This window comes from Meriones unguiculatus, chromosome 9, assembly GCF_030254825.1.
Source record: "Meriones unguiculatus strain TT.TT164.6M chromosome 9, Bangor_MerUng_6.1, whole genome shotgun sequence".
NCBI classification, from domain to species: domain Eukaryota; kingdom Metazoa; phylum Chordata; class Mammalia; order Rodentia; family Muridae; genus Meriones; species Meriones unguiculatus.
In genome coordinates, this window is record NC_083357.1 from 115259332 (window position 1) to 115275668 (window position 16337).

Genomic DNA, 16337 nt, shown 5'->3' on the forward strand with positions numbered 1-16337 from the left:
GAAACCTTATTCTCACACAAAGTAAAGCATTCCCCTGGGAGGGGTCAGAGAGATGGTCAGTCTGGAGCACTTGCCAAGGGCCGGAGGTCAGTTCCCAGAACCCATGTCAGGTGGCTCACAACTACCTCTAACTCCAGCTCCTCTCTGGCCTCCTCTGGTACCTGCACACACATGGCATTCACTCACCAGACACACATACACACACACATACACACACACACACTGAAATAAAACGAATCTTATTTTTAAATGGTGGAGAAAATGAACTGACTCCCAAGCCTCCATGCCCCTTCCTTAAACCTGCACATCTTTCTTCCTGCTAGGGGCAGGGCTTCCAGTCCCTCGGCTGAGGACTTCAAGGAGCCAAAGGAAGGACTTGCAGAGCGCCTTCTGTCTTTGACTCTAACACAGGCTCCGCACACTGGGCTACACCAAAGATGCCTTCCCTAACTTTCTACCCCAACCTTGTGTTTAAAAAATGGGTCATCTGGAGGGGAACGGAGAGGAAGAGGGACGTAAGAGTGCGCCCTCTACTACGTAAGTAGTAGAAATTACAAATCCTTCGTGGGGCCCACGTAGAAGGCCTCCTGAATACAGAGCTGATGGAAGATAGAACACTCACATCTGGAAGAGGTGCTTGCCCACTTCGGCGTCAACAGCGCTGAGCGGGTCATCAAGGAGGTAGATGTCGGCGTCCTGGTACACTGCCCTGAGAAGCCGAGAGAGCAATCAGGCTGAGGAGCTGGTCTCTGCCACGAGGACTGTGCGACCCGCCAGCTGATGTCCATTCAGCACCTAGTAACTTACTCAGAACGCCCGCTTCTCATAGCACAGCCACGCCCCTCCCCCTGAAGCTCCACAGGCAGAATGGCTGTGGAAGGGCAACTTACCGTGCCAGGTTGACCCGTGCTTTCTGCCCTCCACTCAGCGTGGCTCCCCGGTCTCCGATCACAGTCAGATCTCCGTCCTCCAGAAGCTGTAGGTCCTGCAGCACGGAGACAGAGGAGGGAACCCTTACAGTTGCCTTCCACAGTCACCCTACACCTAGCAGCAGCATTTCAGAGGGGGTGGGGCAAACACTCACTCAACAACAAAGCACTCAGGGTATTTCCATGTTAGACTTTTTTTCTGAGGATTTAGGCACTTAACCATATTAAAAGATACGTGCCAAGCAATGAGCAGAGACTTGGCACTGTTTTGGGCACAGTAACTTTGGCAGTAAAGGGAACAAGGTCCCAGAAGCAGTCAGAATGGAGACTGACAGTGCAAAGAGTGAACTAGACAGCAAGTGCCAAAAGTAAAGGAAACTTGCTGTGGGGGGAGTTGAGGGGGGAGGAGTCATAGCCCATTGGGTGGTTAGCCAGGGCTCAGATCAAGAAGTGTACAGAGGAGTGGGCCAGCAAAACCTAAGCAAAAAGACTGCATCACATACAGGCAGAAATAATGGTAAGTCCTGACAGCAGGTGTCTAACTGCCGAGTTCCTGGATGGCAGCCTCAAGGCCACAATGCTGGAGCAGTGTTAACACATGAGGCTGATGAGGAGGGATGCACCCCAGAGTCCCACGAGATTCAAGGGTGACACCATCTGCCTCATGACACCACCCGGAAGGAATCGCTCACAGCAGCAAGCAGGTCTGTACCAGCAATCTGAGAAACATGAGTGGTTGGGGCCGTGGCCCAGGGAACGTGGGCAGAAGTGAGCACACACTACACAGAATCCTAAGTACCGCTTTTAAAACTTGCTCACGGAGGACCAAGATGCTTCGGGGCATCTGGATGCCTTCACTAAAGAATAGATACAAAAGCTACGGAAACATGACGTAGCTTCCAAAACCACAGATTTACTTCATGAGAGAACACACGTGCCTCCACAACTGTTTCACCCATCTGTGACTCAGCCCTCACAAGCCCAGCAGAGTGGAAGACAGAATCTATGAGTTGTAGAGCAGGTGGAATGGGTGAATTTTTGTGACATGCAAGTCAAGAAAAGAAAGCTGAACTTCCATTTGGGAATCGAGGAAGGTATCCAAAGACTTTTTTATATTAAAAACTAAACTGACAAAGAACAGAATCTTGGAGGGAAATGATAAAACATATCCCCCAAACAGGGCAACAGTCAGGTCTAGAACACCCCTATGGAAAAGATTTCCCCATGTCTTGCTGGTAATCATCACCGGCAAGGTCTGGCACGCACAGGCCCAGCTGTGGAGAGCTGTTGCTCACATAATGCTTTATGACAAGAGCCCTGATTTAATGAAGAGCCACTGAGCCATTTTAAGGCCCAGCCAGCCAACACCCAGCCCGGAAAAGAGGATAAGGTCAGAGCTGCATGTCCCCAGGCCTCGGATCTTACCGACTGCCCTAACATCCTTCATCCTGGGATGTCTGCTGAGACTGCAGCTCACTGACATCACCGTGGTCACATCACCACACTGGAGGGACAGTGTTAAAGGTCCGCTATTATTTAACTTCTCAGCATCTCATCTCAGACATGACTTTAAATTATAAATTTATTTCAATTACTTCTAATGTAGTAAATCTAGTTAGGCATCTGATCAGAGAAATCTGTCTTTCCTGATTTCATTAGTGCTTTTAGGGGTACGTGTGATAGAAGTCTATAAATAAAAGCCTTTACCGGTCCTATCTGCAGGTGTATTCACTGATTTAGAGAAAAGCGTTGTAATAGCGATAAAGCTACCATTTATCAAAGTCCATGTCTATATTTTACACGGATTAACCACTGTCTTCCGAGTCAATCTAACCACCCTATTTAATACTAAGGGAAGCAGAGGCAGACACCTGGAGCTGCCCAGAGTGCTGTTCCTCCAGCGGGGAACTCCTCTACCTCACCCGTCTACTCACTGCCACAACCCCAAAGGACCCAAGGACCCCATACATCCCACACTGAGTTAAGTGGGATGCTCAAGGTCTTGATGTGCTTGCTGTTTGGCAGCTTCATAAAGGGCATTTCAGAACCACAGCAAAGCCTCCTGGAAGTCCATAAGCCTGTGTTTTCCTACTGCAGCAGACACCAATAATGTGAGGCCACATCCCAAATATTGACCAAGTGACATAGCCAGGCTGGCACTCAGGCTGAGCCACCCTCATGCTAAGGGTAGGAATGAGAACAGCACAGCAGTCCATACAGAAACACAACAGCAAAGCCACCCTCAAAGTCACCCTCAAAGCCACCAGACAGCCCAGTCCTGAGGAGAAGCTCATTTGTGTTGTTGACATGCAAAAGTACCAAAGAGGCTGAAGCCCAGGTTTCTGCCCGTGATCTTGGTGGCTTTGGGACAAGCAGTCTTTGTCCTCAGGCCTGCTTTCCTGCACAGATGTCCAAACCCAGGGAAGAGAAAAGGCAGGGCTGGGCTGCCTGGAAACACAAAGGCTGGGGGGTTGGATGATTATATCCGGGTCTCCCACATTCACCTCCAACTATCACCCAAAGCCTCAACTGCATTCTCCTTAAAATCAGCCCCAACCAGAAAGTAGCTGGGCAGAGCGGGAGAAGGTCAGGAGTCACCAATAGGGCTCACCTTGATCAAGGCGTGTTCAGCTGGCTAAGAGGAACACTGACATTGGATACACTAGGGAATTAATGGTGAAAGATTCCAGAGTCATGTGTGTGAGTGTGTGTATGTGTATAAGAGAGAGAGAGAGAGAGAGAGAGAGAGAGAGAGAGAGAAGGAACACTGACATTGGATACACTAGGGAATTAATGGTGAAAGATTCCAGAGTCATGTACCTATGTGTGTGTGCGTGTGTGTGTGTGTGAGAGAGAGAGAGAGAGAGAACACTGACATTGGATACACTAGGGAATTAATGGTGAAAGATTCCAGAGTCATGTACCCGTGTGTGTGTGTGTGTGTGTCTGTGTGTGTGTGTGTGTCTGTGTGTGTGTCTGTGTGTGTGTATAAGAGAGAGAGAGAGAGAGAGAGAGAGCAAGACTGAGTGAGAGAACCTGATAAAGACAGAGACAGAGAGAGAGAGCAAGACTGAGTGAGAGACCCTGATAAAGACAGAGACAAGTATGTAGAATCAATGATGGACTTTAGAGACTTTGAATGCAGATCTCTTATTCTGCAATTCGTCCTCTTCTCATCAGTATGCATATTCACTACTTAATTCAAATCTAACTTGTATTATATTATAAATGACTTAATGTCATTATAAAGACATGTAATCTCGCATTATTTTCTATGTCCTCATAAAAAGCCACTGACCAATACATCCCATGACATCCCAGCTCCTGTTCAAGTGAAATTACACGTCCCTCAGAAGGCTGACTACGAAGCCTTCCATAGCATACCCCCGAGAGGCCTGTCTGGCCTTTTCCACCCACTACAAAAGAACAGATGAGGGCCCTGAACGCTCTAAGTGGGTCGTGACAAGCCACCACGAGCTACTGCTGACTAATTTTTTGAATTTTGTCTTCTGGCTAACTTATGTTCTCCTATCAGCTATGTTCAGGTTTTTGTCAAAGATAATTTTACTAAAATCGCCACATGTAATAAAATATTTCATCTTGTTCTTTTCTGGAAAGTTCGCAGTCATTTCTGAAACCCTTCCTTCTCCTGGTGAAGACTCACAGAGTTAAGCTGCTGAAACTTTTTTTTTCTTTAAAAAATGAAGGCACAAGTTGGGCCGGGGCTGCAGACACTCTCTCCAGCTTACTCTCAGTTGGAACTCAGCACCAACAGACTGACTAGGATATGGATTCCTCAAGCAATTTTGCCATTTCCGCACACGGGATAGGATTGTGGCAGTCCCCTGACCCCAAGGGACTTCTTTTAAACATAAATAATGAAAAACTTTAAAGATGAAATACAAAAGGCCCAGACACCCTTAAAATGAGCTGGCTGGGGGGAGGGGAGGTGTCAGAGCTCAGAGGGAACTGAATAAAGACTAGGCCCAGCTGACTTCAGTCAGAGCTGTGTGGGGCGCACATGAGGCTCAGTACGCTCACCTCCCACTGTTAAATGTTTGCAACTGCTCTGTGTTTTACAAAAGTTAAGGACCGGCTGCTGGAAAGATGACTCAGGTTCGGTTCCCAGCCCCCACCTGGTGGCTCACAACCATCTGTAAATTCAGTTAAAAGGAATCTGACACCCTCTTCTGGTCTCTGCAAGCACCACGTGTGCATGTGGTACATCTGCATACATGCAGGCAAAACACCATACACACAAGATTAAATAAATACATCCTCCCAAGAGCCCCTGGGGCTGAAGCACCAACCATGGACCATGCATGGACGGGACCTAGACCCCTTATACAAATACAGCAGCTCAGGCTTCGTGTGGATCCTCAGAAAGGGAAGCAGGCCTCTGTTGCCTGCTTTTCATTCACTTCCCTCTGGTGGGGCTGCCTTGCCAGGCCACCATGGAAGAAGATGAGCTCAGTCTTGATGAGACTTGGTGTGCTGGGGGAGTGGGGCAAAAGGAGGGGGCATGGGAGAAGAGGGAGACAGTGAGACTGGGAGGAGAAGGGGGGCTACAACTAGGATGCAAAGTGAATTAATTAATTAAAAGAGAGAGCATGCAAACTAAGGAACATCCAGAAATGAAAAACTTGAGGGACTCAAACAGAAACCTCAGAGACAAGCTTCAACAGAAGAGAAGAGATGGAAGAAATAACATCAGGTATTGAAAACATGATAGAAGAAATGAATACCCCAGTCAATAAAAATATTAAATCTAAAATATATTTTTGTTTGGTTAAGGATTACAGATACAAGTTGTGTGTATATTGGGGAAAGGGGATTACTTCCCTAGTGTGAGCAAGGCCATGGGTCTGATGATCAGCACATAAAGACCCAAAAATGATTAAAAGTGAACAGAACTTAATACAATTAAACCAAACAGTGATGAGTGTGGACAGACAGGCTTCCAAAAGCTTAGCTTACATATTAAAATAACTTTAAAAAACTTTCCAAAGCCAGACGTTTAAACTAACAGTCTCATCACTAGAAAACAGAACACGGAAAACCCAGAAGTCATCACCTTTTTCAAAGCGCAGGCCTTGATCACTTTCTCATACCGTTCCTTCTCATACTTCTTCCCAAATAAAATATTGCTCCTCACGGTTCCCGAGAACACCCAGGGCTGCTGCGAAACGTAGGCCGTTTTCCCGTGCACGCTGACCAGCCCACTGGCAGGAGGCAGCTCGCCCAGCACCGCGCTCAACAGCGACGACTGAAAGAGAGTTTACAGCACACGGATGTCAGCACAGAACGCATCAAGCTCCAGGCACTGCTCAGCCTTGGCAGTCTGACAAGCACCAGCTTCTCATTTAAAACAGCACTAGAGGCTGCAGCTAAAAACGAAATGAAGCGAAACAGAACGAGCATCCCCCAAGCGCAATGTTGTACAGAATGGTCAGCTGCATGTCAGTAAGAACACTGTGTGAAACAGCACTGTAACTGACAGTCTTTGCTGGGCATTGCAGCGCATGCCCATGGCCTCAGCTCTAGGGAGACAGGCAGGAGGATCAAAGCCATCCTCAGCTACATACCAAGTCTGAGGCCACTGTGGCATTATGAGACCCAGTCTCCATCGACCCATCATCAGCCAATAAACAAAAAAGGACGGTAGCAGAAACACAGAGGCCCAACACAGCAGGAGCCTCAAGCACCGACTGCGTGACTCTGCTGCACAGTGATAGTGCAGGTCCGTCCATGAAAGCGCACCAACAATGCATGGATGCACTGGAACCTGCTCGTCTGGAGCAGTTCTGAGGAGCAAACCTTCATCAGAGACAGAAGGAATCCTCTACAGTTTAACGTGTGTGGGCCTTCCAGGATCAGAGAGCTTGCGATTGTCTGCCTCGCCACAGCTGCCTGGGCCTGCGCTTCTCTGAGCATCTTTTGGTCCAGGCACAGCACGAGCCATGGCTGTGCTCAAGCGCAGTAGGAACTGACATGGCTTGGGTAAGTCCTAAGACCTGTTTTGAAGCCGCAGAGCCTCGCAGTCCCCTGGAGCATTCAGGGCCCAACAGTGGCAGGAGGAAGTCTCACAGTCCTCCCATCCTAACTAGTGGTCATATAAGCAATTCCCAATGAGCTGACTTGGAAACAAAGCAAACCAAGAAGATTACCTTGCCCGCTCCCACGGGGCCAACCACAGCCAGCAGTTCACCAGGTCTGGCAGTAAAGGAGAGGCCTTGTAAGGTCGGAGTGTCTAAAGCCTGCGAGGTGGTTTACAAAAAAAGTCTCATTTTAAAGAAATAACTTTTAAGAAATATCAACAATAAGCCTACAGCCTCTATCGTAAGCACAGCTCATATTTCTTCCCCGGTTAAGATGTTGTGTCTTGACAGCCTTCCCATTTCTTTTACTTAAGTAAACTCAACTTCTTTAAATAAACTCCAGTCCAGATCTCCACGTGAATACAGAATGTGAGCAGCAGGAAGGTCCATGCTATGCTACGATATCCTTGGCTCATACTAATGCACTGAGACAATATTTTTAGTAGCCTAGTCCATGTAGGAGGGTTTTAAGCATTCCTAAATTTTCCTTGGGCCCTTGGGTTTTCATCGTCTATGTCATTAACTCCCGCCAGGTGGCAGCACAAGAATACGGCATGGCCAGCCTTGATGAGCACTTTGAGACAGTTGCTTAACTGTGGCTTGACAACCGGTCAATATACTCGGGACATCTGATAGCGTGAAATCAGCCACAGAAGATAAGTTCTACAGATATGGTCAGTGTTACAACAAGAGCTTGAGTTCAACAATAAAAACTAAGGCGGAGGCCTGTCACGTGCGACCCTGCCACTGTGAACACCATGAAGGTACAAGCGACAGCACAGAGGGCAGAGGAGGACAAGGCACGAACCACAGTATCAGAGATCACGTTCTCCAGCCATCTACGCATTTTAACATAAAGAAGTGGGAGCGCCACGTGTGTCTTACTAAGTGCTCCAAATTTAGGAACTGAGCACTGTAAGTTCTTTGAAGTGAAATGTATTGGCAGCACAGGTATGACACTCCACAGGTAAATTCACTGGGCAGAGTTACATCAAGGCTCTGTGTGCAAGGCAGACATGAAGCACAGATGATTTTCATGTCTATGCTTGGGTCTCTTTTCCAAGCTTCCCTACTATATAGATGGAAATTTTAAAAATCCGAAAATATCCAAAAATCTGCAACATTTGATTCAGGCATTTCAGGTAAAGTACTCAACCTGCACAGAATTTTAAGAAAACTAGTCATTGGTAATTTTTAAGTTGTTCTAGAGTTTCTCAGGTAAATTTCTTGGAAAAGCCGAATCAAATTAAGATCGATATAGAACTTCCAGATGCTGCGAAACCACTTGAGAGAAGAGTGCGCTATGGGAGTCGTAACAGAGTAGCACAAAATCACAGACAACAGCTTTTTCAACGTCACTCCAAAGGCACAAAATACGGAGGTCCCCATCTGACCCCCAGAAAAAAATAATACAAACCACAGAGTCTATTCGCCATGCTCTAAGACAAGGTGAAAACAAGGTAAAAATCTAGGACAGTTTAGAACGCACATTAATGGGCGTGGTGGTACACGCCTTTGATCCCAGCACTCAGGGAGGCAGAGACAGGAGGATCTCTGTGATCTCGAGGCCAGCCTGGCCTACAAAGCCAGTCCAAGACAGGCAAGGCTACAAACAGAAATCCTGTTTCAAAAAAATTTTTAAAGAATATGAATCTGCAGTTAACGTATGCCACAATGACCCTGTGCACTCTAATGTCCTATTCGCTTCAAACTAAGGCAATGATGAAAATCTCTGTGAAAATGAGATCAACAACAGCTTTCAGGAGCTGGAGAGATGGCTCAGCAGTCACGAGCGCTGGCTGCTCTTCCAGAGAACTCGGGCTTGGTTCCCAGCACCCATGGGTGTCTCGTAACCACCTGAAACTCCAGTTTCAGAGGATCTCACATCCTCCTCTGACCCCCGTGGGGAGCTGCACAGAAACACGTACATGACACACGCATACACATAAAACAATACTTTCATTAAAAAAAAAACCAACTTTCAGATTCTTTAGGATCACAGTTTTTTTGGATTTGGAGAGTTTTATGAAATTTTCAGTAGATGCGCCAAATGCCTTTTACAGAAATTGTAAATTTGTCAAAATTCTGCCAGTGTCACCCACTGCCTCTTGGAAATGGCAAGTTGTTTGTTACCGTGTCCCAGAAGGCAGTAAAATCTTGCACGTGCACCATGGCTTTCCCGTCAGATGGCTCCTGGGCTCTGCGCTGTGGCAGTTCATCAAGTGACAGAAAATTCTAGAGGAAAGAGAAACACCGAGGGCTTTAACTACAGAAGCAAAGCACAACTGAACCGAAGTTTCCACGGAATGTACAAGGTGAAGCCTAAAGATTATCTTACTGACTATACTTAACGTGTCAACTCATGGGCCTCGAGCTGCCTCAGCAGGTGAGAGGACCTGCCACAAGGCCTGCCAATCTTGTTCCCTCCCAGGACCCACGGGTTGTCCTCTGACCTCCAGACCCATGCCTTGACATCGCATGCGTCCCCTCACACACAATAAATAAAGATGTAATGAGATTTTAAAAGTGTCCATTCACTTTAGAATATGCTTTGCGTAAACAGATTACAAATTATACAAACACATCTATATGTTTTCATGCCCACAAGTTTCAGGGGCATGAGCAAAGTCTTTGCAATGTTCTGAACATGTGTACACCAGCTCCTTCCTAAAATGAAAATACTGATTACAAACTGAACATGTACAGAGCTGACATTGGTATGGTTTTGATTTGGGTTTTGAACAGTTAACACATGGGAGCTGGCAGCAAATGATTTGATGAATATTTACAGGATGTGCCAAACATCATGCTAAAGCCGAAAGAAGAAAGGCAAAGGCTGTTCCTGGGAGAATCTAGTCAGGCTGGAAGTACAGGCAGAGCACGGGAGAAAGGCCAGCGACCCTGCCCGGCTTCCTGACATGCCCCCTGTTCTGTCATGCCACGACTGGATCACTCTGCCTGCCTCCCCTTCGTGAGAGCCAAATGAACACATTGCCACTGGAAAGCCTCAAGGCCACCATTCTCTGCAGCCACCATCCTTAGTCATTTCCGCATCATCTTCTCACAGCCAGCCCTGACAGCAGGACCGGCTGAGTCTTCATTGCCCACTGTGCTCCACCCCATTAGCAGCTGGTCAGCGCACTCCGCAGTAAGACAGAGCGCTGCTGGTATAACCTAAGGCAACAGGAAGAGCGCCCCAGCCTCCTCCAGCTCTACACTTAATTCACTCCAAACACTACAGTGAAAACCTATCCAAAATGGAACAAAGAGCCAGACCTGTAACCTCAAACTGCTGGAGGAAACAGAAGACACTTTATTTTGCAAACACAGGCAAGAACTTTTCGAAAAGGACCTTGGGGAAACTAATGAGAACTGTCAAACAGGGTTAGAAAGTTTCTACAGGGCAAAGAAAACGAGAGTCAAAGGATAACCAAAGAATGGGAGGAATGTTTTCTGCAGGCCAGTCATCTGGCAGGGGATTAATAGCTAGAATATATAAAGGATTCAAAGAATTAAATACCAAAACCCTCAAATAATCCCACCAATAAGGGAGCCACAGGCAGGTCTCAAAAGATGGCACACAGAAGGCTGGAGGAACGGCTCGGTGCTTGTCCTTGTCTGCTTTCTGTTGCTGCGCTGGCCAAAGCAACTTGGGAGGAAGGGTTTACTTCACCTTACAACTCTCTGCCAAACCCCGTCACCTGAGACCCCCACGCACAATGTCTAGTTTTCACAGCAGGATTTCACAAAAGCTGAGTTATACAGTTAGTGTGGGATCCATCAACAGACAGATGGTGAAGGAAAAGGTGGTATACATAAATAATGAAGCTTTATTTGTCCATAAAAAAGAACAACACTGTGCCATTTGCAGGAAAATAGATGGAACGAGATATGATCCTACCGAGTAAAACAAACTCAGAAAGACAAATATCATGCTTTATGATACATCTTTAGGTCATATACAGAACCTAAAGACACACACACACGAGAGTATGGAATACACAAATCTCATTCCAAGGGAACAAATAAAAGATTAACAAAAAGAAAAAAAGCAAACAATAAAAACAAGCCAACAGACTCATACCATAATGTATCATAAAATTAAATTTAAATATAAAAATTAAGAATCAAGGTGGCACAGAAATGGCCTAGACCAAGCCTACCCTGCAACAGTGTGTGTGAAAAAAAATAAATGTTGGTTGTCTACAAAATCTGATGGCAACCATCTGTGAAAACAAAACTATTAATATCTAGCAGGTGCATGGAGTCCTAGGTGGCCTAGGTGGCCAGGTGCCACCGTGTGACCCAAGTTGAGGCGTGTGGATGGCTACCTTCATGTATGACAGAGATATTCTACCTCATAAGTGAGAGTCACTTCCCCAAGCCCACCTCCAGTCCCAGCACAGCTGATAACTGATGAGCATGGTCATCCTCAATTCTATGCATTTCCCATGAGGCCGTACATGCTAGAGACAAGGCAGACCAGGTTCCTCCAGAGAAGCCCACTACCCTGAAGCTCATAATAAAATGGCTGCGTTCTCCTCAGTGTGCTTCCAAGGTGCTGAAACTTAACAGACAACACGACAGCATCCAATTAAAGGCCACTGAGAGACAGCAAGTCAGTGTTCCCCAAGGATGAGGACACTAATTGATTATCAATACCAAGTGGTCAGCCCTAAAAACACACACGTGAGCAGCAATAAGTGGACTAGGCGGTTTTACTTATACATTTATTGTTGTCTTGGTTACTGCTCTATTGTTGTGAAGAGTTACCATGACCAAGGCAACTCTTATAAAAGAAATCAATTGGTGGCTTGCTTACAGCTTCAGAGGCTGTCCATTGTCATCATGGTGGGAGCAAGGTGGCAGGCAGGAAGGCATGGTGCTGGAGCAGCAGCTGAGAAGTACATCCTGATCCACAGGCAGCAGGCAGAGAGAGAAAAACACTGAGCCTGGTGTGGACTTAAAACCTCAAAACCCATCCCCAGGGCCACGGGTCCTCCAACAAGGCCATGCCTACTCCAGCAAGGCCACACCTCCTCCAGCAAGGCCACACCACCTCCAACAAGGCCACACCTCCTATGGCAAGGCCATGCCTCCTTTCTTTAATTTTTTTAAATTTATTACAATTTATTCACTTTGTATCCCAGCTGTAGCCCCCTCTCTCATCCCCTACCAATCCTGCCCTTCCTCCCTCATCTCCTCCCTGCCCCTTTCCCAGTCCACTGATAGGGGAAGTCCTCCTCTCCTTCCATCTGACCCTAGTCTATCAGGTCTCATCAGGACTGGCTTCCTCTGTGGCCTGGTAAGGCTGCTCCTCCCTCAGGTGAGGCGATTAAAGAGCTAGCCACTGAGTTCATGTCAGAGAGAGTCCCTGTTCCCCTTACTAGGGCCCATTTGGAGACTGAGCTAGACAAGGCCACACTTAATAACCATTCATCAGCTGAGAACTAAGCATGCATATGAGTCTAAGAGGGCCATTTTCACTCAAACTACCACATACGCATTCTTGTAGCAATAATAATTAAAGAAAGCATGAAAGTAAACGAAGGGCTTGGAGGTAGAGAAAGAAGGCAACAGGATATGGTAAGAGGAAACAGAAGATGATCAAAGCGTAACACACATATTACATATTTCATATACATGTGAAATGTCATAGTGAAACCCATTATTTTGTAAAAAAATTAAATGCTAATAGTGATGTAAAAATTATGTGGGTCCTTGCCTGAGCCTGTAACTGAGTACTTACATAGCCTAAGCGATGACCTGGATTTGATCCCTAGTATGAAAAAACAAAATTTTAAGGGGTATTTTTTTTCAGATGTGATTACACTACAATATAGGTTCTGCCATCGTGAATGGGGTCAAAGCTCTTCTGAGGGAGCTTCACGCTGCACCCAGCTCTTTCCATCCTCTGCTGTATGACGACATTACGCCCCAACCCCCTCCAGAGCAAAGGACGGCAAGGCACCGTCCTGCAGGCAGAAAGCAGACGAGCAAACATGGCTGACCTTGAACCTCCCGGCACCCAGCACTGTGGAAAACAAATTTCTATCTATAAATCCTGGAGCTTGGTTATGGGAGTGCAAAGAGATTACGCCATCCCTTCAGAACCGTGTTCAGGTCCTTACGACCCCCAGAACCTTGAAGTGTATCTTTATTTGGAAATAGGATCCTTTCAGATGTGACAAGGACAAGGCCACGTGTGGGCCCCAACTCCAATACAGCTAGCTTCTTTATATGAGATGAGAAAGGCAGACACACGGGTACAAAACAACCATGCGGCCTTGGGACCTGGAATGGTACCCAGCAGCCTCAGATGCTAGGTCAAGAGAAAAAAACCTGTCTCCTAGAGGCTTCTGGGAGCATGCGGCTCTCCTGCCACCTATAGCCTCCACAAGCGTGACTGCTTCACACATCAGTTCGTACATGAAACCTCACAAGCAGTTTACTTGAGAACAACAATCACACGTGTTCTGAACCCACAGGCAAATCACTAAGTGAGCAGGCAGCTAGACTGCATCTGAGCACAGCTGTGAGGAAACAACACTGTGCAATCTCCACTCTGAAACGTCAAAGTCCTCTAAGTGTTTAGAATCTAACCTAACGGTCCAAACGCTGCAGATTTGGATATACTGTTCTGCGACCAGTCACTTTTCATGGCTGAAAAAACAACCTGACCTACAGTTTCAGAGCGAGCTGTGCAGAGAGGGCACTGTGCAAGGTTAGCTGGAGCCACTGCTTCAGGCCCAGCATGAGCACTAACATCCTGGGGTCAGGAAGAGGCAATGGAGGAGCCGCTGGCCCCAGGGCATCGACACGAGAAGACGCAGATGCAGCCTCGCATAAAAGCTCTCCGCGGCACCCCACCTCCTCCAGCTGGGCTCACACCAGAAAATGCCCACCACCTCCATGTGACGTCAAAGCCACCAATGGACTAATCCATTAAACAGTCAAGCCCCCCGGATCCTGTCACTTTCCTATGATGGCTTCCACCAGCTGGGAGCCAAGACTTAAACATGTGTCTTGTGAGATGGAACAGTTTGGACTCCAACTATAACACCCCCCTTTTTTTTTTTTTTTTTTAATCCTTGCTAAAAACTGAATTTTTTTTTTTCTTCTTATGTTTCCCACTCAAAGACCCCAGGAGCGTAAGACATAACCTGTTGTCTCTGTTCCCACAGGCCAGCCATACAAGAGCCTGTGTAAGATTAGGATGGCATTTTCAGCCTGCACAAGGCAGTCCAGCAAGGAGGCAGGTGGACAGACTCCAAAGGCTCACTCCAGCGGCCCTCGCTGGCTCAGAAACTCTCATGGTCGACCCGATGTCACCTCTTCCCTATGCTACCACAATTTACCTCACTCCAAGTTTCTCCTCTTGAAGGAATCCAATTGCAGAGGCCCAGTGAGCACTAGTCATGTCTGTGGCTATGACTTTTGAGCTGGTCACTGTGTCTGCTGACCAATGACTTTCATGCTGGTCCACTCCCTCCTCCAGTACTCCCCAACACAACTTAACAAAGTGGCATGGCACCATGAACACCTCCTTCAAACACCTCTCCCAACAAACACCACACTGAACACCGATTCGTGGCCCTCCGGCTCCTACACCCCTCCTGCCCTTTCCTCCCCACAAGAACCCAGGTATACTGCTGTCACAGAAGCTCTCTACACCTCCTGTAACCGCCATTTCTACCGATAGCACTGACCCGGCATCCACTGTGCAGCCAGAGGTAGTGAGCTGTGTGCCAGCGGCCTTACACTGAGAGCTGAGAGCTGTAAAAGCTGACCAGAGCCGTGCGTCAGTAAAGGCTGAATAGGGCAGCGGGGAGGGATCCCCAGGCCAAATTCATGGAGCACATTCCCAACAGTGGAGATGGATCTGGGATACAACTGAGAGCAAGGACATGTGTTAGGAACAAAGTGTGGCCAGGAAAGCCACAAACCCAGTGTTCAAATGTCCTCCCGCTCAGGAAGCCATCTTACAAGGCTGGATGCTTAACTATCCTGCGCCCTCAAAGGGACTCAGCAGTAGTAAGAACAATAGTGTTTAAGAGGCCAGAGCTCTTGCAAGATCCCAGCTCTGTCACACAGAAGCACAGCTGGGCACAGTCACCCTCTGCACAGCACAGAGTGTGGGTGCCAATCCCCGGTGACCGCTTCATGTGCAAACGATTAGGAGACAACCTGTGGAAGCCACCAGTAGCTCTCAAGTCCAGGGGAAGCAATGGCAGCAACAGCAGAATTACAGCAGAGTGGCACAGTGCGAGACCACGGTGGAAAAATCACAGACAGAGAATGACGCTAGGGTCAGGATGTACAAGAAAGGAAGAAAACCTAAGGAAACAGCATGGACCACACCTCAACAGTGCTGTTTGACCTGAACTAGGCCTACATGACTGGTCTATTCTGCTGGTAATAATTACATATAACCTTTGACAGCTTCCTGTACCATTCATTTTAGTCATTTTACCCCTTTTCCCACTCCCTCAGCCCCTCCTGCTACTTTCACGTCTTCTTTTTTGTGTGACCCACAATGTGGGTGAGGTCATTGCCTGGAGCAAGGGCCAAATTTCACTGCTGAGGAAAATGGCACAGCTTCCACAAGCAAGTGTTAACAGTGAGCATTCTTCAGGGAGGGCTGAGCTTCAGGGGTCACCCTCTTCCCCCCACAATGGCGCACTGACCAGCTCAGTCTTTCCCAGGTCTTATACATATATACACAGCTGCAGAACGGCTGCGTTGTCCAGAAGACAATTTTTCCTTACACATCTCCCCGCCCTCTGGGCCTTACAGTCTTTCTACCCCTCTCCTCTCAGTGTCAGCTTTGGGGAGTGACACTGGTGCACAACTTAGGCCAAGAACGCCAAGTGATACTTTGAGGGAAATTTTTTTTTTTTCCAGAAACTTCAAGGTAAAAAAAAAACCAAAAACCTCCAGGCTTTTACAGCAAGCCCTTCCCCCTGCCCTTTGAACCCTCCCCAAGGTCACTAAGTTCAATGGAAATCTGGTACTAGACAACCAACACCACTGAGAACCAGAAACAAAACAGAGTTTGTACCCAGGCCTCTCTCAGCACCGCACACTCACCCACTTATCTTAGACACATTCACCAACACTCAGCACCCGTTAGGTTCCAGAACAGTGTCAGGGTTATACCAACAATCTGCCACTAGCAGTCAGGGTCTCAGAAGTGGCTACACAGAAAAGGCAACGGTGAGTGTGGAAGGAATCAACAGAGTGGCCGAGGGAAATGCCTGCTGGAAAGGGGCTCTTAGAAGAAGAAGAAAAAAGCAGACTGGAGGGGAAA

At 47.3% G+C, this 16337-nt stretch overlaps 1 protein-coding gene across 2 annotated transcripts in view; it reads right to left on the reverse strand.

Annotated features, from left to right (window-relative positions):
- The window catches only part of Abcc4 (ATP binding cassette subfamily C member 4), a 212594-nt gene that overhangs the window by 124019 nt on the left and 72238 nt on the right, over positions 1 to 16337 (reverse strand). For both annotated transcript variants that reach the window (XM_021637101.2, XM_021637102.2), the window contains exons 9-13: positions 9161 to 9262; positions 7097 to 7186; positions 6004 to 6195; positions 891 to 985; positions 623 to 709 (exon numbers count right to left, since the gene is read on the reverse strand). In XM_021637101.2, the coding sequence (XP_021492776.1) occupies positions 623 to 709; positions 891 to 985; positions 6004 to 6195; positions 7097 to 7186; positions 9161 to 9262 (566 nt within the window). The remainder of the gene's footprint in view (positions 1 to 622; positions 710 to 890; positions 986 to 6003; positions 6196 to 7096; positions 7187 to 9160; positions 9263 to 16337) is intronic.